This window comes from Felis catus, chromosome C1 (assembly GCF_018350175.1).
Source record: "Felis catus isolate Fca126 chromosome C1, F.catus_Fca126_mat1.0, whole genome shotgun sequence".
NCBI classification, from domain to species: Eukaryota; Metazoa; Chordata; class Mammalia; order Carnivora; family Felidae; genus Felis; species Felis catus.
In genome coordinates, this window is record NC_058375.1 from 191,534,746 (window position 1) to 191,562,111 (window position 27,366).

Here is a 27,366-nt window from a genome sequence, read left to right on the forward strand (position 1 = left end):
CCAGAGAAATTAATTACAAAGACCCTAAAGTAGAAGCATGCCCCACATTCAAGAAGGACCAAAGAACCCAGCAGAGCTGGGGTGGAGGGGGTTGGGGGGACAAGATCAAGGTATTAGCCAGACCAGTAGGGCCTTGCATCAGCCTAAGACAGGCAGCCATGGAGGTTTCTGAGCAGAGGACTCAGTGATCCCATTATGTTTGAACAGAGTCATTCCGGCTTCCATGTTGAGACTAGACTGAAGTAGGACAAGGACAAAAGCAGGGTGACCAGGCGGTCTCTGAAATAATCCAAGCAAGAGATGACAGCAGCTTGGACCAGTGTGGTAACCAGTGGAGGTGGCTAATCAGATGAACTGTTGTTAGTAGCCAGAGTATATTGTGAGAACAGAGCCCTCAGGATTTGCCGGTGAACTAGATGTAGGGTGTAAGAGAGAGAGAGGAGTAAGGATGACACCAAGATTTTAGGAGGAAGCAATTGGGCGATGAGGAAGAAGGTGAAAGGGTCCAATGGAGTAGACATGAGGAACTCAGTTTTGAACACTGAACTTGAAAACCGCTTGGACAATCAAACGGAGATGTCAAAAACACAGATACACATGTCTGGAGATAAGAAGAAAGATACTGGATTGAGATGTTAAAACACAAAATCCAACTGAGTAAATCTTAAAGATCATACTGGCTTTATTCAATGATTCATGAATTGGGCAGCATCCAATCAGGCAGATAGAAAGGAGCTCTAAGGAGCTATACAAAATGAAAAACTTTTATAGGTAGAGGGAGGCAGGAACAAGGAAATTATACTAGGCAGAAGAGCGGATTGGTTATTGGAAGGTTACTTTCCTTATGAGAGATGGAAGGGACCTAGCAGGCAGATGATTTAACTAGTGCTGATCAGGCAACTCCTAACTGGCTTAAGATCCCATTTCTGGGAGAACCAAAACTGTAATTGAGTTAAATCTCACTGGCGATACAGCCTTAGCATAAGTGACTCCATTTAGGGCCTGTTGTTGTGGTGGTGGTGGTGGTGGTTTTACCAGATATAAATCAGGAGCTATCAAATAGATGGAAATTAACACCAAGAGATTGGAGGAGGTCGCCAGATTGTGAGCGTGGGGAGAAGAGTTGCAGGGTCCGAGCCTTGGGGCACCCAGAATTACAGGAGCAGCGACAAGAGGACGATCCAGGGAGAGACTGGGAAGCACCAAGTGAGAAGGAAAAACGGCCAAGAGAATCTACTGTCCTAAATGTTAATAAAGATAAATGTAAAAAGAGTTTTAAGATGGAGGGAGTGGTTAGCTGTGTCTAGTGCTATTGCTAGGCTAAGTGAATGAAGGAACATGGGCTGAGTTAGCAACTCAGAGGTGCACATGACCTTGAAAGGGCAGTTCTGTGGACCACAGGGGCAGGAAGCAGTGGTGAAAGTCTCATTGAAGTAGGTTTGAGAGAGAATGGAAGGAGAGAAACTAGAGACTGCCAGTACACACGACTCTTTCAAGATTTGCTCCAAGGGACAGAAGAAAAATGGAATAATAACTAGAGATGAGGAAGCAAGAGAGTCTCTTTTGGTTTTTCCCTTTTAAGATGTGAAACATACAGCATGTCTGTATACAGGTGGAAAGGATCCAGAAGATAAGGAAACAGTAGGGAAGAGAAGGGAAAGTTACTGGAGTAGTGTCTTTGGGTAAATGAAAGGGAATAGGATCCAAGCCCAAGTGGAAGAGGAAGCCCTTGCTGGGGGCATGGATACTTCACCTATCGTACCAAGAAAGAAGGGGGCGGGAGGGGGGCGGCGGTAAATGGGAACAGATACATCTACCAGTGAGTACGAGTGTCATAGGAGCATGTAGGACTTGTCTTTAGTTGCCTCACTTTTCTTAGTGAAACAGGAAGCAAGGATATCTGCTCAAACTGAGGCTGAGGTATGAGGTGAGATTCAAGGAAAGAGGAGAAAGTATGAACTTGCCCTCTAGGAAAGAGAAGAGTAAAGGGACCACTTGTTTGCTAGGCAGCATTACGGGTACACTTGAATTTAGTGACCATAAATCTTGTTTGAGACCTACTATTTGTAATTCCATTTTTAAAAATAACTAGGCATCAATAAGTGGAAATACTGACTTCACTACTAAAATCACAGTACCCTAGACTTTCCGAATTGAAAGTTACTTTAAATACTCTCATTTGACTTCTTTCTTTCATAGAGAAGGAAATAGAAGACGAAGGAAGTTAGGACGTTTGCTAAACTAGGTCCCTAAACAAATTAGTGGCAGAACCCAGATCTTTACTGTGGGGGAGAGAATGAATACTTGATAGGCGTGCGCCCCAAGAGCAGAATACGCACCAATGGCTGGAATGTATAGATTTCAGTAACGTATGGAATGGTCTCACTAGAGGCACACAATAATAGGATGCCTTACCGGAGAGGGAGTGAAGGTAGGAGACATCTTGTAAGTGTAGTGAAGGATGGTTCTTACCTTACGGAGTGAGGCTAGATTAGCCTTCCACTTCTGATATTCTACACTTCAAATGGAATGTTCAAGAATATCGTGCATGGGCCTTGAAAAAAAAGAATACCAGGAGCAGCGTTAGGCTTACCAGAAGAAGTAGGGCCCACTGCCCACTTAGAAAAGCCTCCTCCCCAAGGGGCACCTGGGTGGCTCAGTCGGTGAAGCAGCCAACTTCGGCCCAGCTCAGAATCGCACACTTCATGAGTTCAGGCCCCACACTGGGCTTTCTATTCTCAGCGCAGAGCCTGCTTCAGATCCTCTGCCCCCCTTTGCCCCTCCCCTGCTTGAGTGCTCTCTCTCTCTCTCTCTCTCTCAAAAATAAATAAACAACAACAGGGGCGCCTGGGTGGCTCAGTTGGTTGAGCGACCGACTTCGGCTCAGGTCACGATCTCGCGGTCCGTGAGTTCGAGCCCCGCGTCGGGCTCTGTGCTGACAGCCCAGAGCCTGGAGCCTGTTTCAGATTCTGTGTCTCCCTCTCTCTGACCCTCCCCCGTTCATTCTCTGTCTCAAAAATAAATAAACATTAAAAAAAAAATTTTTTTTTTTAAATAAATAAACAACAACAAAAAAAAACAAACCTCCTCCCCTAAATTCTGCAATTATAACTCCTGAAATATGAGAACTAACTGAAGCACCCAACTTCCCCTTCCCGCACTGTGGCCCATGTGCTTAGACAGCACGAAATGTCCATAAAACAAGTAGTCAGAGGAAGAGTAGGGAGACCTCAGGAGCTTGGATAATAAACAGAACAGATAATTAGTCTTTGAATAATGGATGAACTTAGGCTTTAAGGCTATTACTCCGACAAACATTCTTAATGGCACTAAAACTAATCCAAACATTTTCCCAGTGCCAACCAGCGAATGGATTACGAGTTTGCTCCAAAGGAAACACTGTTTAGAAATGATGAATAAATTGCTATTCCAACAAACAGCAATTGCTGCAGCAGAGAAGGTGCCTTTAAAATACAATCTGGAAGGGGCACCCGGGTGGCTCAGTCGGTTGAGGGTCCAACGTCAGCTCAGGTCATGATGTCACGGCAGGTGGGTTCGAGGCCCGGTTCGGGCTCTGTGCTGACAGCTTGGAGCCTGGATCCTGCTTGGGATTCTGTCTCCATCTCTCTCTGCCCCTCCCTCCGCTTGCCCTCTCTCTCTCTCTCTCTCTCAAAAATAAACATTTAAAAAATTTTTTAAAAATTCAATCTGGAAAAGCTTTCTCCAATCTAGTTGGTGCTGTAGCATGTTTGCACATTTAAAATTTTTCTACAGCATATTTGGGACAGAAGTGAGCGAATAAGCAAGGACGGGGATAACGTCCACAGATGGCTGCCATGTGTCAAGCAAGGCTGACGGATTCGGCCAGTAGGGAAACAAGCAGCCTTGTTAGATTCAGACAGTTTGTTACTTTAGGCGGACAGCAAAAGAAAAATGGGCAAAGGTGCCAGCACGTCACGTCCCGTGTCCCACAGGGCAATACTAAAACAAAAGGGGCCAGGTAACCTACAAGGTGGATGCAGGATGTTCTGTTGCTGAGGGGCCAGTGCCACAGCCTGTAGGTCAAAAGGTGGGGACAAGGTCTCACACTTCATCAGAAGCCAGGAAGCAACGAGAAGCTCACATGACGACTTCCTGGGGAGACAGGGAGGCAAGTGGAAATGACCCTAGAGCATCTCCGCACTCGGCTCTCGTGTTCTGGGACAATCGTGGGGCCTATGTGGAAGCATGCACAGATCACTGGGGTATCAGGTGGAGCCAATCCCCTGCACCTTGGTGGATTTAAAGAGTCTCTTCAGAAAGATTATGAATGAAAGGGATGCAAAAGTCAGTAAAAATAGCCAAAAGGTGGAACACCTGGGTGGCTCAGTCAGTTGAGTGTCCAACTTTTGATTTTGGCTCAGGTTATGATCCCACGGTCATGGGATCGAGCCCAGCATCACATTGGACGCTAAGCTGAGCGTGGGGCCTGCTTGGGATTCTCTCTCTCCCTCTGCCCCTCCTCTCTGCTTGCACGTGTGCACGCTCTCTTTCTGTCTCTCAAAAATCTCTAAATAAAATATTTTTAAAATAAATTTTAATAAATAGCCCAAAGGGATTCGATGAGGAAGATGAGGCACTGATCACTCAGCAAGGGAAAGAGTTCACAAGAGCCATAATGGTTCACTGTGGTAGGATCTAACAGGGCCCGGGAACTAAGGAAAAGCCCACTGGATGCACCATAACAGGAGAGTTTGGAGCATCCCCAGCCCAGGGACCCGGAAACACTACGTTAGATCAACAAAACCAACAGCAGAAGGGTGTTGCTGGAATTTTTAAAGGCTAACAGACAAAATAACAAAATACCTTGAGAATACTAGTATGTTACGTTACATGAATATCTGAAGAGTTTCTGTGATGGCATGATGTTCCCTAAATACTGTACTCAACAGACTTTGTTAGAGTTTGGATCTTCCCAGTCTTCAAGACCCTACAAAGCTAGAATCTCTGGTGTCATAAGGAGGGGAAAATATGACTTTAAAAAAAAGAATCCAAAACAGCTTAGCATAGCTATACTTCATAGTGAAGACATTATTTTCAAAACAAAAAATAAAAGTTAGAATTTCGGATTTGGAAGGAATCTGGGAAATTGTATACTCCAAAGATTGTCAAACATTTAAAATTTCTAGTTCCGGGGTGCCTGGGTGGCACAGTCGGTTAAGCGTCCGGCTTCAGCCAGGTCACGATCTCACGGTCCGTGAGTTCGAGCCCCGCGTCAGGCTCTGGGCTGATGGCTCAGAGCCTGGAGCCTGTTTCAGATTCTGTGTCTCCCTCTCTCTCTGACCCTCCCCCATTCATGCTCTGTCTCTCTCTGTCCCAAAAATAAATAAACGTTGAAAAAAAAAATTAAAAAAAAAAAAATTAAAAAATAAAATTTCTAGTTCCAGAACTCACTGTTCAAAGAAAAGCCCATGAAAAAAGGAGGGGGGGGTCACAGAGCCTAACTGTTCACCCCACTCCATTTTCTAGTCCCACCCATCACTCTGAGGGACCTTGAGGCCTTCACAGAGCAAAGTTTAGAAATCACAAATCTAGCCTAATTCCCTGTTTATGGATGGGAAAACTAATATCCTGGAGGGTGAGTTTAATTTCCTAAGGTTAACTGTCTAGTTTATTTTATTTCATTTTTGGAGAGGTGGGAGGAGGGACAGAAGGAGAAAGAAAAATCTCAAGCAGGCTCCACTGCCAGCACAGAGGATGTGGGGCTCAATCTCATGACCTCGAGATCATGACCTTGAGATCACGCCCTGTGCTGAAACCAAGAGTAGGATGCTTAACTGACTGAGCCACCCAGGTGCCCCTTAAACTTCTAGTTTAGAGAGGCAGCTTGGACTCCTGAGCACTTTCTCACAGTACAGTGCTGTTGTCTGATGAGCAAAGAAAGTGGTTTCTTGAGACGGAATCTACTCCTGGTGAAGATGCTGTGAAGATTGTTGAAATGACAACAGAGGATTTAGAATATTTGTAAAATTTTTTTAAAAATGTTTATTCATTTTTGAGAGAGAGAGAGTGTGCAAGGAGGGGAGGGGCAGAGAGAGAGAGGGAGACCCAGAATCCGAAGCAGGCTCCAGGCTCTGAGCTGTCAGCACAGAGCGGGACTCAGGGCTCGAACCCACAAACTGTGAGATCATGACCTGAGCTGAAGTCGGACGCTTAACCGACTGAGCCACTCAGACGCCCCAGGATTTAGAAAATTATAGAAACTTAGTTCATTAAGCAGCAGCAGGGTTTGAGAGGATTGACTTCAACTTTCAAGGAAGTTCTGCTGTGGGTAAAATGCTATCAAACAGCATCACAGGCTACAGAGAAATCGTTTGTGAAAGGAAGAGTCAATCGATGTGGCAAACTTCACTGTTGCCTTATTTTAAGAAATTGCCACAGCCATCCCAGCCTTCAGCAACCACCACCCTGAATAGTCAGCAGCCAACAACATTGAGCAACACCCTCCACTAACAAAAAGATTACGACTCACTGAAAGCTCAGAAGACAATTAGCATTTTTTAGCAATAAAGTATATTTTAATTAAGCTATGTACATTGTGTTTTTAGGCATAATGCTATCGTATACTTAACAGGTTACACTATAGTATAAACATAACTTTTATATTTAGTGGGAAACCAAAAAATACATTTGACTCATTTTACCGCAATATTCACTTTATTGCAGTGGTCTGGAACCAAACCTGTAATATCTCCAAGGTATGCCTGTATGGGATTTTAATGTTTCACTGCATTTTCTAACAAGGTTTTTATTTAGTCTTAGACCTAAAACACTTCCCAAAGGAGAGCATCTCCAATTTGGTAATTTATGTCAACAAGAAAATATGATTAATTAAAACAGATCAGATTTACTGCCAACTTTTTAGGAATAAATTTATTCTGTCAAGTAGCCTATTAATTAAACAGAAGTATGATAAGAGAAACAAATGATAATAATAGAAATAAACTACAGCCCCAAGTTTCTTACTATTTTCAGAGAGAAATGTTGTAGGTAATAGCCATGAACAGAAAAAAGACGTTATACTTTATTTTTTCTAAGTAGGCTCCACACCCAACGTGGGGCTCAAACTCACAACCCCAAGATCAAGAGTTTCATGCTCCACTGACTGAGCCAGCCAGGGTCCCCAAAGATGTTATACTTTAAATATCAAAATCCAGATACAGTTTTGGCACTGCTAGTCCATCAGTATATAAAAACCAAACAAAAAGGACATGATATGCTTCTTTAATGATTAATATTCTGCACATACTTTGAGGGAGATAGGACATGGGTAAACGAAATGCTGATAATCTAGCATATGCTGTGACAAATGACGGGTACAGACAAGATCACCAATTTTATTTATTTATTTTTTAGGTTTATTTATTTATTTGGCGGGGGCACGGGGGTGCGGAGAGAGAGGGAAAGAGAAAATCTTAAGCAGAGCCCAACATGGGGCTCAGTCCCACACTGTGAGATCATGACCTGAGCCAAGATCAAGAGTCGGAGGCTTAGCAGCCTGAGTCATCCAGGTACCCCAAGATCACCAATTTTTTTTTAACGTTTATTTATTTTTGAGGGGGGTTGGGAGGGGCAGAGGGAGAAAGAGACATGGAATCTGAAACAGACTCCAGGTTCTGAGCTGTCAGCACAGAGCCCAATGCAGGGCTCAACCCCATGAACTGTGAGATCATGACCTGAGCCGAAGTCGGACGCTTCGGAGCCACCCACGTGCCCGCCATGATCACCAATTTTAAATATGAAGATTTACTTAAATATCAAGATATACCCAAGAAGGTAGATGTATGATTTAGCTTCTCCTGGCCTCATCACGAGCAGCAATTTATTGAGGTTCTACTATGTATGCATTGGACCCCATCCGAAGCAATAAAGATTTTAAAAAGAGAAACTCGGGGCACCTGGGTAGCTCAGTCGGTTAAGCGTCCGACTTCAGCCCGGGTCACGATCTCACGGTCTGTGAGTTCAAGCCCCGCATCGGGCTCTGTGCTGACAGCTCAGAGCCTGGAGCCTGTTTCAGATTCTGTGTCTCCCTCTCTCTCTGACCCTCCCCCATTCATGCTCTGTCTCTCTCTGTCTCAAAAATAAATAAATGTTAAAAAAAAAATTTAAAAAGAGAAACTCTTATCTGAACGTGGCTTGGTCTGCTTAAGGAGGCACAGGACACAGAAAGATAAATGTAAGTCAGAGAAGCAAATTAGTTCTGCAGCAAATTAGTGCTATACGCGGGGAGTGCTACCAAGGAAAAGTGACTAAAGATTCCTCTGGAGGGAATCTTCTTGAGGGTGGAATGCCTTGCAAGTAGGCTCTAAAGTAGGTAGTTCTTAAAAAAGCAAAGGGAGGGTCTTAATAGAATGCATCATCGCAGGTCTACACTGGGTGGTGGGTGTGCACAGACGTGTGTGCAGAGAAGTTTGGCCGGAAGAGGGGCTCGAAGGGAAGAACATTTGCTGTAGATGATCACACAATGAAATTTGGCTCAAACAGGTTATAAAGGAGCCTTGAAAAATCAATCTATGTTGGGACCCTCCGATGGGGGATGGAAGGAGATTGAATGAAGGACATTCAGATCTGAAATCATAAATTACTCTTGGCCAATTTTGGAGTGACGTGGGAAGATTAGTCGGGTAGGAGTGTATGTAAAGGCTGATCTGAGGGAGGAGAGTTTGGAAGCAAGGATACCAGTTAGGAAACTGCCGTGCTAGGTTAGTCACCAAGGGATGAAAAGCTGGGAGAAACTGGGAGAAATCAAGATGACTGGAGATTCTAGTGTGGGTGACCTGGAGTCTCTATGTTTGCTGAATGAATGAGTGGACAAATGAATAAGGGCAAAGACTCAGGTGAGAACTGGCTTAAAATGGGAAGATGAGCCACTCCGGAAAACAGTATGGAGGTTCCTCAAAAGGTTAAAAATAGAACTATCCTATGATCCAGCAATCTCACTACTAGGTATTTACCAAGAGAATACAAAAATACTAACTCAAAGGGTTACATGCACCCTGATATGTATAGCAGCATTATCTACAATAGCCAAATTATAGAAACAGCTCAATCTCCCTCAACTGATGAACAGATAAAGAAGATGTTGTATAGGGGCACCTGGGTGGCTCAGGCAGTTGAGTGTCTGACTTTAGCTCAGGTCATGATCTCATGGTTTGTGGGTTCAGGCCCCACATCAGGCTTTGCACTAACAGCATGGAACCTGCTTCAGATTCTCTATCTCCCTCTCTCTCTGCCCCTCCCCTGCTTGCGTTCATGTTCCCCCCCCCCCGTCTCTCTCTCAAAAAGTAAACAAACATTTAAAAAAAAAAGATGTGGTATATATATATATATACAATGGAATATTACTCAGCCATAAAATAGAATGAAATCTTGCCATTTGCAATGACACGGGCGGAGCTAGAGAATGTTATGCGAAGCAAAATAAGTCACTCAAAGACAAATACCATATGATTTCACACATATGTGGAATTTAAGAAACAAAACAAATGAGCATCGGGGAAAAAGAGAGACAGTCAAAACCAAGAAACAGACTCTTAACTATACAGAACTAACGGATGGTTACCAGAGGGAAGGTGGTGGGGGATGGGTGAAATAGGTGACCGAGATTAAAGAGTGCACTTGTGATGAGCACTAGGCATTGTATGGAAGGACTGAATCGCTATATTGTACATCTGAAACAAATACTGTATGTTAACTAACTGGAATTTAAATTAAAACTTTTGTAAAAAAACAGAAAAAAAGGGAAAGATAAGTTGGGATTTAGATAAACCAAATTCGTAGCGGTGGCCCAATATAGAAGTGGAGGTCCTCAGGAAGCAGATGTGAGGCTGAAGTCTGAGAGCCGTCAGAGCTAAGACACAGGTTTGACGCTAATCTCCGGGGAGGTCAACGTTTAAGCCATGAGAGCAGAAGGATCCTGCAGTGGGATTCCGTGTGCAGAGGAAGGACAACAGGGAAGGCTGAAGAATGAGTCTGAGACGTGTTCACACTGAAGGAGAAGGGAGTTGGGACTAACAAAGAACCCAGAAAAGGCATGTGAGAGTTGAATGGAGCAACAGGACCGTGGAATGTCATCAGTGCTGACTGGTTCAGAGAAGTTAAAGAGAGTGACAGCAAAGGTCGCTGGTGGCCTTGGAAAGAATGGCTCCAGGAAAATGACAAGGGGAGAGCTGAACGGCAGTGGGTCAAGGAGTCATCGTGGAAAGAGCAAGTATCATGTTTAGCAGTAAAAAGAACTGACAGCAGTTGAAGGGAAAAGAAAGTAGAGGGAAGATTTTAGTCTTAAAGAAATATCCATGGTTAAGAGGGTAACTACTGTGGGCACCCTATTTGGGCTCTAAGAATGTGCAGGTGATATCCGCTCTAGCTCTTAAAATTTGCTTTCGACTCTTTTCGTTTAGCAGGTAACATGCACAGTGTTTTTATAAAGGACCTTCTACTCTATTCTTTATACTTATATTTTATTTTCTTAGACACTTTTTAACCCAACACCTATTCTCTAAATCAGGATACAATGACACATTTCGTTCCATTAAATGCGTTACCATGCAAGATGAAACATGGAAGAATTTTTTCAAGTTTCAAAGCAAAAGGCAAAGTTATACTCAGTTAACTGGATTTCCGATTACATCCTAGAATATTTGGGAATGTGACTGGGTAAAAGTAACCCTACCTGTGGGTTATTTATGTCCTCTTATATTATCAAAATCGGCACTCCCTTATCAGAAACTTCTTTCCTCAACTCCTGTCCATCCCCATCTTCCTTCTCCACACCTAATCTTTGTTTATTTGTTCATTTTCCCCTAGACACTTATTTTAGGAATTAGCCTATGTTGTTTGTATCTTACACCGTTTCCTCTAGCTACAAAATGAGCGTAACTAAAATTTACGAAGCGCTTGAAAAGTGCCACGGGCTAATCCAAGTGCTTTCCATGGGTGGTGTCCTGCAATCTTTGCAATGCATTTTACGGACAAGGCAAGTGAAGCAGGGAGAGGTTAAGTGACTTACCTGAGATCACATAGTTCTTAAATAGTGGAGTCTATATTAGAACTAAGGAAGTCTTTTCCGGAGTCCACAGCCTTAACCAAGCACTGCGCTGCCTCTCACCAGATGCTCTAAGTTTCCTGAAATCTGCATTCCTTCTGTCCACAAACACGTTGAGGTTACTAACTTCATTCAGTAATACGTATTGGGAGATTGTAGGTAGGCATGCTGTGCTCAGGGCCAGGGTTTCAGGAGCTGACAATGCAGACACTGGAGATTCCTGTCCGGAAGGGGAGGCAAACAAGAAGTCAGTCGTTCAGGTGGAGTGTGGGAGTGAGAAGGCTAGAGTCGGGGGGAGAGCTGACATTCCTCAATACCGTCACTCCAAGGGGCACCTGAGTGGCTAAGTGGGTTGATTTCAGCTCAGGGCATGCCTTCATGGTTCATGAGTTTGAGCCCTGCATGGTGGGGCTCTGTGTTGACAGCCAGAGCCTGCTTGGGGTTCTCTCCCTATCTCTCTGCCCCTCCCCCCTGTTCTGTCTCAAAAATAAATAAATAAACATTTCAAAAAATTACCATCACTCCTAGTGGAATGTGAAGGAGGCAAGTCAGCCCCCTAGCCTTTGAATACCAGCTCCGGATTCCCTAGCTGGGAGACTCTTGGGAAAGTGAGCTCTTCCTGGGCCCGTAAATAAACTATAGTAGTAGATTGCATACAGCTGCTCTCCAGAATCTGTCCTGGGCTTTCTTCCTTGATCATTTACAGCTGGCTTCAACAATGAACTCCATGCCCAAGACTTGTGTATCTCTATCTCCAGCTTGAGCCTCTCTTCGGAGCCCTAACTACACTCCTGGTGGGCCATGCCCACCAGATGTCCCTGCTTCCAACTCTAACTTCATAAATCTAAAACTCGTTGGCTCTCTCCAAACCCCTGGTCCTGAGTAGTGCCATCTACTTCTGCCACTGGCACCGGCACTCTTCCAGAAGCCCGGGTGGAGCCTCTTTTGATTCCACCTCCTCCCTTGCCCCACCATCTAATCAGTCAGGTGTCAAGTCTTTGAACTCCTCCCTCCTTTACATTTTTACTGCCACGACCGACCGGTTTCTACTTCATTAAGTAGCCTAACCATTGCAGAGCCTCTGCTTCACTCTCCTCTCTGCCAGGAGACTTCCTGAATCACATCTGACCGCCCCGCCTGTGCCCCTGCCTGTTCCACCTTCCATGCTCACTATGCAATCACCGTTGGCTTCTCCACTCTATTCCTCACCCCTCTCCTTTCTGCCTTCCGCACCTGTCAAGTTCAACTGCTTATGCTGCTCCCTCCATCTGGGACACTTTCTCTATTTCTCAATGTCCAAATACTGCCCACCGCCAGTTCACACGCACGGGCCTCTACCAACTTTTCTCTCCTTTGGTTGGAAACCATCTCTTTCTGACATGAACTTACAGAGCACTTTACTGCTCTTCTCAGCACTTGGCAATCTCTACCTTGCTTGTGTAGTTCTTACGCATCTTCTCTCTTCCACTACGTGGCAAAGTCTTTGGGTGTAGAATCCAGGCGCGGTTCATTTTGAAGGTGTCGCAACTGTCTCTAACACAAAGTGCTCAAAAATATAAATTGGTGACTAAGAAGATGAGTGGAAGGCCTGAAAGAAGATTGGAAAGATGAGGGAAAAGAAACAGCAATAACACACCACCATGGGCTTGACTGAAAGCTGAACACTAAGCAGCAGACATCCCTCCATCACAGGGACTTCAAGTAGGAAAAATAATGCACTATAATCACATGTCACTTAAACATTTTTCCAGAAAGCCAGTTATGTGAAAGGAACAAAATAATACCACCTTAACGTTCAGATCCACACACTGCAGAAAGGTACAAACAAATGCAAGTAAGCAGGCTTTTAAATAATATAGGCTTTTTTTTTTTCTCCAAGAATTATTGGTGGGGCACCTGGGTGGCTCAATGAGCTAAGCGTCCGACTCTCAATGTCCACTCAGGTCAGGATCTCATGGTCCCTGAGTTGGAGCTCCCCATCCTCCTCCCCTCCCGGTCAGGCCCTGAGCTGACAGCTTGGAGCCTGCTTGGGATTCACTGTCTCCATCTCTCTGCCCCTCCCCTGCTTGCACTCTCCCTCCCCCTCTCTCTCTCAAAAATAAATAAACAAACATTTAAAAAAGTGGGGAGGGGTGCTTGGATGGCTCACACGGTTAAGCCTCTGACTCTTGATTTAGGCTCAGGTCATGATCTCATAGTTCATGAGATTGAGCCCCACATCGAGCCCCGAGCTGGCAGCGTGGGGCCTGCTTGAGATTCTCTCTCTCCCCCTCTGTCTACCCTTCCCCCGTGCTCTCTCTCCTTCCCTCTCTCTCAAAATAAATAAATAAATAAACATTAAAAAAAGTTATTGCTAATGAGGCACCTGGTTGGCTCAGTCAGTAGAGCATGCAACTCTTGATCTCGGGGTCATAAGTTCAACTCCCACGTTGGGTGTGGTGCTTACTTAAAAAAAATATTATTAATAGAACAGAGGAAAGAGCAAGGAAGTGAAGATACGTCAATGAAGAGTTAAAAAAAATAGATTCTCTTAGAAACTTTAATTTTTGCTTTTACTTGGCGATCCACAGGCTCCTAGCATCACGCTTTTCAAGATGTGGCCTCGTCTGAAAACATTTCACTAATAATCTTGTCTCCTTAAGGCAGCTAGTTTTTAAAAATCAAATCAAGAACTGAGCCAGGACAATCTCAAAAGCTTGTGATTTGTGCAGATATTCAGAAAAGGAGCATCCTTAATAGAAATAAACGAAAGAATTTAATAATCGCTTTACACATTTATTTTGAGAGAGAGAGAGAGTAAGCATAAGCGGGAGAGGGGCAGAGAGAGAGAGGGAGAGAGAATCCTGAGCAGGCTCCGCTCTGTCAGTGCAGAGCTGATGAAGGGGGTCAAACCACAAACCAGGAGATCATGACCTGGGCCGAAATCAAGAGTCGGATGCTTAACTGACTGAACCACTCAGGTGCCCCATGAACAACAGTTTAAAATCAACTATCATATAACGGAAGAAATGGACAGACCAATTTCAAGCATTATTCTTCATACCTTGTCAATTTCAAAAGTGGAGCCCGGGATGGATGACGTTGTTACCGCGGGCCAATTTACTCGTACTGTGGGCATCTGCACTTCTGGTCTCAAAATGTCACCTTCTTTAGGAGAAGCAAAGTACAATTTTAGATGTATCTTAAGCATGCCTGGGTTAAGGAAGAAGGAAAACCAATCTAAATGTCCCACAGAAGTGAAAAATAGTAAATCTCTAAGAAAAGGGATATGTGATTAGTTCACTAATTTCTCTTTTTGATTTTTATCCTAGCCTCTATGGGTACCGCAAAATCCTTTGGCAGCAAGACAGCACAGGAAATGAAAAGTTCCAATCCGCCTATTAAAAAAAATAAAAGAATGTTTCTTCAAGTTTTTTCTTTTTTTAAACTTTTGGTTATACAGCATGAAGTTCTTCTTATACTTGTGAAGCTATGAAAATGAAGAGAGAAGGGGCTTCTGACTAAATGAAATAGAAATGCAACTTCTGGTTGCATTTCAAGGTTAGATACCACGTTAAACTCACTTAGGCTTTAACTGATCTATAGCTACTACAAATATTAATCGTTGTTGGTCTAACCATAAAGAACCATGAATACATCTCCCTGGAGTTCTTGATAAAATACATTAAGATAATTACTCTACTTAAATAACAAAGGGGGGGAATATGTGTGCCCTGGATTTGCAGCTTCTATGTACATCCAGGCAAAGGAAATTATACCCAAAACAAGGCTACTTCACAGCAAGATTTATTAATACATCCAAAAGAAAGAAAGAAAAATCATTTTGTCACACTATATACAGATAATACATACAGTGTTTTATACACATATTACATCAGTTTTTACACAAGAAAAATATACATAAAAATGTAAACTTTTGTATACAAAAACCCTTAAACAAATTAAACAAGGACCAGATAACAAAAGGAGACCAATCCATTATTATTTCATCAAATTTTTAAAACAGTAATACAGTACATTCATTGAGATATATATGGAAAATGTGAGCCATCTCTTCATGTTTAAAGGGAAATTACAAACCAAAAGCCCATCGCCTCCCAAAATGTGGTTCCCACCCCCACCCCCCCAGCAATACCATACTCAATGCCATAGATACGCTTTTCCGTTAGAACTGGGCAGCAGGGGGATGGGGGTGGGGGGGTGGGGCTCTTACCCAAACCTGCCAACCTCCTCATCTTGCTCCTATAGTCTGTGCAGAAACGAGTGGCCCCTTAGCTTTTGTGCATATAACTAAGCTTCTAGCCACTATTCATGCAAATAGAGAGAAGATTCTCAGTTTGTAAGTTCCCTTTAAGCAGGTGTTGTTTTTTTTTTTTTGTTTTTTTTTTGTAAATAGTTTTAAGGTATGGCCTGTTAAACATACTTGTGTGCCAAGGTGAATGAGAACACTGAAAAAGAAGGGCTTTGAGAACCGCTAGTCCTTGCTACCGTGCAGTTACTTGGTAAGAAGAGATTTTACAACTGTGCAACCTGTCACTTACTGGATTCAAAGATGTTACCACCTCACCTCTGATTTCCCACTGCAACTTGGTTTCAATTCACACCTCAGGACTCCAGTTAGTACCATACAATTGCCAAGAGGCTTTCTGTTAAAGGCTGCTTCTGATATCAAGTTCCAGCTAAACTATTCCATGAAATCCCTCAAACCCCAACCTCTCTGTTTTAGTGTTCAGGGGAACTCTCAATCCACTGTTTTTTGTTTTTGCGTTTTTTGTAACGTCTTACAATGGAGGATTGTCCATCTATGTTTATGTTCCTCTCTCTGTGAGGTCTTGAAATGCAATCTGCTGCCAACTCATCACAAAATAAAATATTCCACGTTTTTTTCCTTAATAGTCTGTCATTCGGCGTGTCAAATTGATATACTAATGAAAACACCTGAAGTTGTGGGGAATAAGAAATCTATGGCAAGTGCATGCAGACTTGGAGCTCTTTTAAAAAGGAAACAAAAATGTCTGGGAAGACCTTTTAAGTAAATAAATGCAAAACATGCTCAAGACAGCTTCAGGAGCGCTGCCTTCCCTCAAAGCTGAATTTTGAACAAGGCAGAATAACAATTAGGTGATATAATTCCCTGCAGCTAGAGAGTAGTTAACTTCCCCCCCAGGCAAAATGATCTCAGTGATCATTACTTATTAATGAAAGGAAGAGGCAGACTGGCGAATTAAGTTGGTCCAGAAGATGGTGGATGACATACACTAATGGAAATGTTAGGATTGCTTTATAACTGAAATAAACAGGCTGGTTTGTGGTACATCTCCATTTGAGAGAGAGGAAAAATGCACAAGGTTCCTCAAGTGAATCTCCAGCGCTCTCTCTCTTTCTCCTATGGGACAGATGGCATTTTAAAAAATGACAGTCTCCCTTTCAGTTTAAAAAAAAAAAAAAAGTAACAATAAAAAGGAAAAGGAAGATAAATAAATAATGTGTGGATGTCTTTAGATGAGACTTTTAAATGTTCTTTTAAATAATTTTTGATAATGTATTTTAAATCATTACATACAACTGCCACTGCAGTGACAATATTCCAGTAGGGGCAGCATTTTGCTAAATGTAAAAGATTGCCATTTAAAACTCATACATATACATGTGTATATACAGTATATCAACACTATTTATATACATATATATCTGGAAAGCAACATTTCATTGCCTTTGAATATCTATATATCCACTCCCACAATATATGAGACATACTGTGTGAGTATATACGAAAGTATATGTACACATGCTCCAACATGTATATATACACTTTTGTCTGTGTGTGCATAAGAGCTTTAAAGGCACAATATATAGGGATGCAAGTGTTGTAGAGAGCTGCAGCAAAGTTAAAACAGAATGTCACCAACGTGAAAAAAAGTCAAGAGGAAATACAGCAAAACTCACTACGTAAGAATTCATTAAAGCAGTTTCATCATGAGTAAAAGGAGTTAGAGAATTCAAGAGGCATATGCGTGACTTTGTACGCTTTCCATGAAAAATGAAAATGGCAAATTTGTGGCTAAAACACAAAGTAAACCAAATTTTTAAGTGACAAATTGATGACGGTAAATGAGAAAATAAACCTAACACTGTTATCAATTAATAAAATCATAATTATGTTCTTTGCCAATGTGAGTAAAATGTCCCAAAATTATCTAGGTAAAACTTTCAAATGCGTTTTGTTTGACTGTTGGTTTGCTCATTTTTGAGACGAAGACGAATGCCCAATCCTCAAAACTACTCTAGAAACTATTACCAAAACTTACATCTTCTGGAAAATTTAAGAGCGTAAGATCTTTAAAAGAAACAACTGAGGAGTTAATGAGATATGCTTAAGCCAAATGCTTCTGGCTAGAAAGGCCATAATAAGGCGGCGGGGGGGGGGGGGGGGGGGGGGGGGGGGGAGTACCAAATGAAGTGTGATGAGAGACTGATTTAGAAGGCAGTGAAACTCTACGGCCATACCACCCTGAATGCGCCCGATCTCGTCTGATCTCAGAAGCTAAGCAGGGTCGGGCCTGGTTAGTACTTGGATAGGAGAAGGCATGAAGGTGAAGAATAGTGGAACTGGAAAGTAAGAATAGTTCTAGCAGGAATTCACTTATAATAACCATGAACAAGACTATCATCCAAAGGACTTCCGTCTTAGGATGCACTGATAATGTACTCTAGACTGTCACCTCCTCTTGCTTACAGAATAACCCAGAGTTTTCCAGGGACGGATAATCTTGCTTCACAAAGGCTGTTTATCTATTACACACACACATTTAGGGAAATATATGTATATAGCTTTATCTATACACACACATATACATACGTGTATATATAGATTTATACAAATGTATAAATAAACATAATACTTTTCAATCTTTCCATTAACAAGGCAAGTTCACATTCAGCAAAGTGCCACCACATCCCATATACACATCTCTGTACAGATATACACAAAAGGGTCTATTTTCACCCTTCAATCAGGGGGAATTTATTCTAGCAAATCCCATTAACCAGTAACTGAAGGGAGGAGTGGCACCGAAACCAACCCCCTTCTTTCATTTGCATGCATATGTACAAGAAATATGCAGATTTTTTTTTTTTTTAAATCCATAAAGCAAGAGTGAATGAAACTGGGAGATGCAGAAATACAACTACAAAAGGAACGACATGTAAAGCTCTCCTAGGTCTTGACTATACCTAAGATGAATGAGGCTTCAAAGAGAACTACAAATTCAGGTGTAGTATCAGGAGTTGTTTTGACATATTTCAAAGTACATGATTTTTTTTAATATTAAATATAAATGTGATTGGAGCACTTAATAACAACTCTAGTTTGGGCTATCTGAGACCACCAGATACTCCAGTAATTAATGTATGGCAAAATGACAAAACTCAAACTATAGGAATGTATCTTTTTTAAATTCCCTATGAATCAGGTAAAAGTCAAGGGTAGCATAATTTTTCCTGTAACCAAAATACGGGGGCCGGGGGCACACTCACTTCATAAGAGCACAAATGAGTAAAAAAAAAATTTTTTTTGATTTTTGGAGATAACTAAAATCATCCCAGCTTTGAAATATGCATGGTGAAATGATCCCACCAACTCTTTCAACAAAGCAGTCCCTTCAAAAAATGGCATTCTTTAAAAAGAGCCTATACTTTCCTTAACTTTACCAAGAAAAGATGTTCAAGATTTTCTAACTCAGAATATGAAGAGATCTATTATTAACATAAAGAAAGGTTCAACGGATGTGGTCCCATCACCCCAGTAGATAAACACAGCTCACGTCTGGGTTTGCATCTCTCTCTCTCTCTCTCTCTCTCTCTCTCTCTAATTTTTATGCTCAAAGGTGAGAGGCTGGTCTTAGAACCTGCTGTTTCTCACATCATTTTAAAAACATAGCGTAATATATAAGTTAATCAAAAGTTAAAAGAAAATGCACATGATATCAGAGATAGCCTTTTAACATAAGATAGCATAATGAAGAATTTGGTGTATTTATACTACGGAGACAATGAGAAAATAACTCTGATAGCCCCCTCTAAATAGTCATATTTCTACAATACATTCTGTTACCTTCCTCTATTTTCACCTAAGCACACATTCACCTCTCCCACACACGTGCCCCCCCAATGTATATTTTTGCATGTGTGTAAAAACACAGACAGAGACATGCACACGAGTAATTTAATTCTATTTTTAAGTCACAGTGGGAATTCCTTAGTGAGGAGGGATAAAAAGTTCCTGAATAAGACACTGAGAACATCTAGACTTATTATTTTCTCTATTTTACTTCCCAACTTACAGAATAAACTGTAAATTAAAGAATAAATCCATAGGAAATAAAGGAGGTCTTAAAAACTTAAGTTTACAAATTCCAGCTACAGTAGTTGGGAGCTTTGCTTGATCTATGTATTTCTATTTACCCTGTAACTAAGCTTCTAGCCATCTGAAGTGTAAACCACAGATCAGTTACTAAAGAAACACGACGCCCAACAGTTCTATGAGCAGTAATAAATGGTCTAAAGGTGTTCTACGTTTTGAGGCCCCAGGATATCCTTTTATTTTATATATCTGCAAGGTAGCAAAGGATAGCTATACACCTTGACACGGCAGAGATCCAGTGTAAAAAGGTGCTTCACTAGTTTGTTTTGTCAAAAAAAAAAAAAAAAAAAAAAAAAAAAAAAGCTCATATATAATTTTTTAAGCTATTAAAACACATAGGCAACATAATTCATTACACTCAATACAGCTTTAGTATAAAACTTATAATTTATGAGGTGATGTTAATAGTATAAATTAATATACCTTTTCTCTTAAAATCTACAATAAGTATTCTGAAAGCTCATCGGGGAAGGAAATTTTTAAATAAAACTTTTAAAGCTGTGCGTGGTGGGAAAGGACTGTTTGCTGAAGCGGAGGAGAGCCTGAAGGAGAAAAGGAAGAGTCCTACGCAAGACACGGCGGGCTATGAAACCAAATGTTTTCTCTTTCTTGCGCTCTCTTCAATGGTGAGTCACCTTTAGTTTCTTTTAAAACTATTTTCTTATTTTAAAAACTGCCCTAATTTCCACAAGGAATCCCTGAGACATACTCAACACTGTACAGCGAAAAGAACGATCACTGTGCCGAGGAACTGATTCCAACCCTTCCGAGCAGATGAAGACAATGTTCCAAGCACCAGATTTCCTGTCACTTCCACGCTAATCTGCTGGAGCCCACTGGGCCCGAACCAGGCAGGGTGGAGTCCTTTCAGGGCAAATCAGTCTAGTCCCCGAGCAAAAGCAATGGTGTGGCGTCTAGCTGCACTGGAACCTTCCGCACTGCATACTGACATTTTTTCCAAGGGGAACTTTGGGTGCATCTAGAGCTTACTTCAGTGGTCCCCAGCTTAAACACACAAGTAAGAACAAACGAACAAGTGCAAGAGGCAGCTTCTAGTACTCTCAGGCCACGATCACGACAGATCAGGCTGTACGTGTGCATACTTGAGAACCGGGGGCAGGCGGAGGCAGGCAGGCAGGAGGGAAGAGGGGAGGAAAGCTGGGCTGCCCTACAGAGCTTACCAAGAGTTAGAAAGCTTTTCTCTTGCCACATTCTTTTTCAGACTCAACTTTAGATCACCAAAAAACTCCGCCACTCAAAGTAGTCAGACATTCCCAAGACCTGGGAACCTAGTTTATGGTCAAGAAAGTCACACCAAATTTGCTCTCTCTCCGAAATGCCACGTGTCCTTTATTGGCTCTGTTGATCACAGTGCAGAGAGGGGAAAGCTGACAGAAACCAGAGGTGAAGGGAACGAGAATTTTTGCTATTGAGAAATGAGGCTAAGTCGGCCCCGCAATTTTTGCATTAATGACACTGGCTACTAGGAGACAGAATTAATTCACTTGTGTTTTAGGTTTTCTTTCCTAACTCACTAGTCAGGGGAAAATGCTTAACAGATACCCAAATATGTTCTTCACTGGTATTTTATGTCAAATTTTTTGAAAGATAGCATTTAAAATGTTACTTTAATCTACTAAACACGGATTCTTGTTCCCTCCAGAGTATGATATTGGAACGCTTATAAGGCTCAAGATATTAAGAAGTCATTAAACTGTTTTACCTTTCTATAGAATGCCAGTGAAGATTCCGTATTTTCAATGTATTGCGAGAGGGGGAAAAAAAAAAAATCGATGTTCTATCACATGTATACTTCTACCTCCCACCTCACCAAGAAATGTATTTCTCATCGGGAAAAAAAATCCTTGGAGTGATGTAGGTGTTAGTGATGGTTTAAAAGATACAGATGAAGACTGTTCAGTATGACTACATTTTCTTTTAAGGAATCCTTTAAACTGCCTCATTCAACTGCAGAGTTCTGCTGACCATTTAGAAGACCACTGGATCAGATTATTCCACATAAAACAGATTAAAAACACAACTTAGTAGAATGTTAAAAGGCTAAAAAGAAAGAGGTTGAAGAACCTGAAAACTAGCTACCTAAAAAAAAATTTTCCAAATGCAGTCGAAACTGATTAAATAATTAGTTTAGTGTTATCAATACCTTCATCTTTTTGCAATACCAGTCCACAACAACCTACTGAACTAACTCGGAGAAAGGGCGACCGCCTCAAACACTGCTGACGCAGCCCCAGAACCCCTCGCAAGGGGGCAGGAAGGACGACAAACGTAAGGGCGCAAGTTACAACGAACTGAATGGAAGGGGGTGTGCTTGGTTGGCTCAGTCGGTAGAATATGCGACTTGTGTTCTCAGGGTTGTGAGTTCGAGCCCCATGTTGGGTGTGGAGCCTACTTAAAACACAAAAAACTGAATGGTATATTGGTCAACAGAAACAGAAATTCTTTCACCTAAGAAGAAAGCTTACAGATCGGGCACGTATCACAGACACCGTTTCCTTCCAAATCAAAGCACTGTCTTTGCCTCTGGGTTGCGATGGTGGCCTGAGAGCGAGCTCTGATAAGGAATAGCTTTTAGTGTTAGTCACAGAAAGTGAGGAGGCTTAGCTCGCAGTTGAGACATTGGGCTTATCGAAGAAATAAATGGGCTTATTGAAGAAATAAATCTTATAAATAATTATTTGGCAAAGATAAAGTATTAGCTTTCTTTAGCCTGACACCACTCAAGACAGTAACTACAATCTTAAGGAAAAGAATACAAAGAAACACATCTTCCAACTTTACCTCCATACCTACTATTTGCTTCTTATGAAATTAGAATCTTTTCCTGGAGGGACACTAGACACACCGCACTGCCTGCCAGCATGAAATTGCTCAGGAAGTCACTTATAAAGCAGTTCTATCTCACGTGGTAGGTTACTAGAGGGAAAAAAAAAAAAAATCCTTCACCATATAAGCTTTGTGACGATAATTACAAAATTTTTCCATTGCATAGTCTGTCATTTGGTGGGTTAAGTGTAATTGCTATTTACTATTGTGAATTGTTACTAGCTACATAACCTACGCAGATGTGCAAATTACTAAGCCATTTTTACAGAGAAAAAAAACAATGTCTTAAGTACTTTAATTAAAATAATATTAACAATTATGTAGAGAGAGTAAAGGAGAGAAAACACATCTTTTCTTCGGATGCTATAGATCACAGCCAGTGAGTATCATTCGTTAGAATGGACTTCAGATTCTCAGAGCACAGAACGTATCCATTAACTGCAGCAACTCTGTAAATTAAATCACATTAACACAATCTAACTGGCCTTTATAAATGGTCCCAAAGAACTGCAGAAATAGAGTGACCCTTCTCTGCCACTATTTCTGATGAGTTTCACCCTAGAACAAAAAGCTAGCTTCCACCTAATTAGGACCTTACATACAATCTGTTTTTGATTCCAGTATTGCCTTATTATAGTATAGTGTAAGTGCTATTTAAAAGACACTAATTTTCCTGTTTCTGGAGGAAAAGACAATTCATTCCTTCCTCTACACATTAACAGCAAACCTACTACTGATAGACGAGAATTGCTCTATATCAGCTAAAAGAAAAACGTAACAGGTGTCTCTGGGTTCACAGATGTTCTTCTGTCTTCCAAAAAGGGACTCGCAAGAAACCGCAAGGGCAAAGCAAATTGCAAGCTTGGATATTTGTTTTGCAGTAGATGAAATGAGAGGACAAATTTGTTTTTTGCTAATTCCTCAAACCTACACTGGTACTTTCTACGGGTGCCCTTTCTTCAGCTATCACTGTGGGCGTCTAAACAAAAATGAATTTACTCAAAAGTTTTTGGTGTGAAGCTGTAACTGGCAACATTCCTGATCATTTCGTGCCTCCTTATTAGAAAGCAGGAAAGGGCTTTTAAATGCACACAAAACAGAAAATTGCGAACAATAAAATGTGCAACTTACTGCAAACTCAGTTTTGATAACTGAAGCATTTTAAGCAGCTACCACGAGGGACAAATAGCCAGAAAAGTTCAAACCGACTCCCCATGACTTTCCCTTTGCTGTCAAAGAAGGGGGCCGATAAGATAGTGTCCTGCTCTGGTACAACCTTGGATTAGTACACGATGGAGACTAGACCAAATTGCTGGGAATGGACAGTTATCCGGCGAGGATTAGAATGGGAGGCGAAACGGCTGGAGCAAACTAAATGACACTTCTGAGCAGAGGTAACTACTCATCATCATTTCATTACAGTACATTAAAATAAAAAAGCTTACTAACATAGGTTCACAGGTGAGAAATATTCAAATTATCTGCTCTCACCGTTCAGAATAGAAATTTATGGTGATACCAAATATAATTTTGCTTTGTGACATAATTTATAATTTAGAAATTTCTCAATCTGCAAAAAAGGCAAAGCTATTAAAAAATAAATCTTCCAATCAATTATCATGATTAAAAAAAAACTAAATATATTACAAACATATTTTTGGCCCACAAAAAGAAACTTCAATAAATACAAAATAGGGCATATAATGATTTCATACAGTCATGGGACATTTCCCCTCCATAACCTCAGGCGCATGGCATCTGCATAATGCCTTCTGATCACCATCATTCCTTTAAAAAGCAGAGAAAGAAAAGCTTTCAAAAGAAGGGAACTGGTTAGAATTAGCATGGCATAAAGAGAATACATATAGGAAGTAGGAAAATACATCCAAATCTTTACCTATTGAAAAGGAATTCAGATCAAATATTCCCTGACCAATGAATTATTATATCACATCATTAATAGATATGTTCTCTCTACTCATCTTTTAAAATATATATATGTAAATTAGACTAGACTCAGGTATAAATAGCCAATGGTATCTCAGGGGATGGTGAAACTTCTCAGCAAAAGCAGAAGAGTACAGATGACTTTAAAATCTAGTTCCACCCTTGGGAAGGGGGCAGGGGAGAAGGCAGGTAAAAAGAAACCTCACATATTCATTTCCATAGTCACCAACTTACTAAACTACCCAATATAATTTTCAACCCTAAAATCTCGGTACTTTAAAAAAATTTCTGCAGCTTAAATCTAAGTACTTAAATTGTTTTAAAAGTACCAACAGGGTAGGTAAAATTTAGGTCTAATTTCCATACTCTGCTTTGAAAGAAACTTTAAAATGTGTATCCTTCAGATATTACACGTCACTTCACAACTGGCACATTGATTCTACAAGTGTCTTCAACATTTTACAACTCTTACCAAAGAATCACTACTGTAAACATGAAAAATTCAAAAGTAAAAGATGGACCAAGGAGTTCGGAGACTCCATCTTTCCAAACGTATCTGACCTAGCCTGCTTTTCACATCAAAATATGGTCTTTAATTACATCTCGTGAATGTATTCCATGAGAGAGGATGGAGAAACAAACACCTGTCTAAAAAGGCAAAATAACCACCACACCTCGGAATCTCAGCAACCCTGCAGTCACTCCATGCTTTTTGTGACATCCCCACGGCCCTGACATGAATTCAGCTTCTCGTGTTCTTGGATAACTTAGCGGAAGAGGGTTGTACAATTCACGTCACCAGACCACCACTCTCTCTATTTGGGAAACTTCGTTAATTCGGTGGGAAAGGATGACCAACCTTATTAGGGTTGTGAGACGTGGGAAAGGAGAAGTAAGAGCCTTATTATAGTCGTTAGGAAAGAAAAAAAAAAAAACAGAAAGAAAGAAAGAAAGAAAAAGAACAACCATGGGACAGCTGCTTCCTGCCCTGCACAAAAACACACACATGGGTGCACACATACACACAGGCGGTCAAAAGACTAATAATGTTTTTCTTTTTAATTGAACATGATCACAATTAGGAATGGAATCCTGGCCTCGTGCGGTGTTTAGCAGTTGGTGCTAAGTCAGAGCCTTGATCTGTCCCTACACACCATTTGCTGTCTCTTACACAGGAACTCGATGAACAGGACCATTCTATCTAGAACCACCTCTGTAAAGACCTGGTAATAGAATGGAAAGCATTGATCTGAATACTAGGAAATAGTAAAGGGCACTGGTAATCTGAGGTATCTTCCACTTCTAGGACTTGCTGCTAAAAATCAATTCTATCCAGTCACTGTGCTGAGCCACTAAGGAAACCACTGGGGTAAGAGTGAACCCGCCGGGAGGGAATGAGCACCAGTGCAAAGGAGCACATGTGAACACTGAAGCGAGGTCCACTGCAGGGTTACTTGTTTAACTGGAAAAAGGAGTTCCCCTCTAGTCCCCATCTGTTATTTTTAAAATCTTCTTTAGGAAAAGGGGAAAGGGATGATCAACAGGAAACAAAGATAGAAAACACCAGGTTCCCCACCTGCCTGCAAACACACAGACACGCTCAGTTAGGGGAGGTAAAGGGAGAAGATGCATTATTGGTACTTGTAGCTGTGGCACCTGTTACCGTGAAGCCTGTAGGAGGGGCTATAGAGCTGTGGCTGGGCTGCAGGTCCTTAGGAATGCCACTGTGAGAACTCAGCTGGTGGCCGAAGGCTGCGCTGAACTGAGGGAGTTGCTGCTTGGGAGAGGTGGAGGCCATGAGTTCAGCAGAAGGCCCCATGCCACTGAAGCTGGTCTGCGGTAACCCCGGAAGCACGCTGGAGCTGCTGGGGGTCACGGTGGCGAAGGCAGGCTGTGTGGTCTCTGAGTTCGAAGTGGTGGGTGGCGTGGATAGGGAAGTGGAAAGAAGATGTCCATCTGCGCCAAGAAGGTTGCTAAATGGAGAGGGATCTCCAAGGTTGACAGGGAGATTGCCCCAGTGAGTTCTGGGGTTCACGACTCCTCCAAGTGGCACCTCGAGTTGGGTTGGGAGCAAGTGCTGCGCCATGATGGGCATCTCTGCTGAAAAGGTAGCTGCCATATTATCACCAGAGTAAGATGTTGTGTGGGGAGAGGTGATATGGTCACTGTAGGGAGACGGCACGTGCTCACTATCATAATGGCTTCCATGGGGCGAGGAGTGTGAATGATCACTGCTGTATTGCTGTCGTGAGGTGATTAGGTCATCTGCCTTGCTCAGCAGCTGGGCAGGATGTGGCCTCTGGGAGGCATGGCTGCCATCATGTAGTCCATGAAACTGTCCTGGGAAGGCTCTCTCCCCAAGTGCACTCTGGCTGATCAGAGTGGCAGAAGTAAGGCCGACGTTGGCTGGGGCAGAGAACTGCCCTTGGATCTGCCCTGCCAGGGGTGTAGGTGGGTTAGACAAGGTAGCAGAACGGAGCAGGTTCTCGTCCAGCTCTAGACTAGAAAAATTATCATGTACTATGCGCCCATTCAGTAGCTCCCCTAGGTCTGTGTTTACTTCTCGGCTCAAGGACTGAATTCCTGAAGCTCCAGTACCTGTGGAGAACACCCCTATTCCTCTCTCTGACAGCTCCTGGACTGGCACACCATCTGACTGGGTAAGTACCCCAATGGTACTCAGGCACTCAAGAGAAGTGACAGCCTGCAAGGCCCGCTCAAGTTCCTCGGCCTCTTCGGTCGTTGGAAGAAGGTCTCCGTTCTTTCCTGAGCAAAACAAAAGCCGTCAAGAGAATCAGCAGAGTCGTTACGTATGCCACACCACAAAAATCCTCCATTGGAATTATCTGTAACAGTATTCTATTAAGGAGAGGCCCCACGGAAAAGGGAAGCTTCCAGGGACTAGACTGGAAAGAAAGAGTGGAAGAGTAGTCTGCAGGACAGGCCTGAGAGGTCAAGCTGTCCTGCAGCCTGTATCTTCAGTTTACTTACAGCAGTGTCTAAACCCAGCTGGCCAAAGCGTTAAATTCGTAAGGATTCTTCTAAGCTTTACCGACTTAAAATGCAT

At 42.0% G+C, this 27,366-nt stretch overlaps 1 protein-coding gene across 8 annotated transcripts in view; it reads right to left on the reverse strand.

Annotated features, from left to right (window-relative positions):
* Positions 1-14,853: 14,853 nt before the first annotated feature.
* Positions 14,854-27,366, reverse strand: part of INO80D (INO80 complex subunit D) — a 72,424-nt gene continuing 59,911 nt past the window's right edge. For all 8 annotated transcript variants that reach the window (XM_045034369.1, XM_045034371.1, XM_019838519.3 and 5 more), the window contains one exon: positions 14,854-27,065. In XM_045034369.1, coding sequence (XP_044890304.1) covers positions 25,900-27,065 — 1,166 coding nt within the window. In that variant the 3' untranslated portion in view covers positions 14,854-25,899. The remainder of the gene's footprint in view (positions 27,066-27,366) is intronic.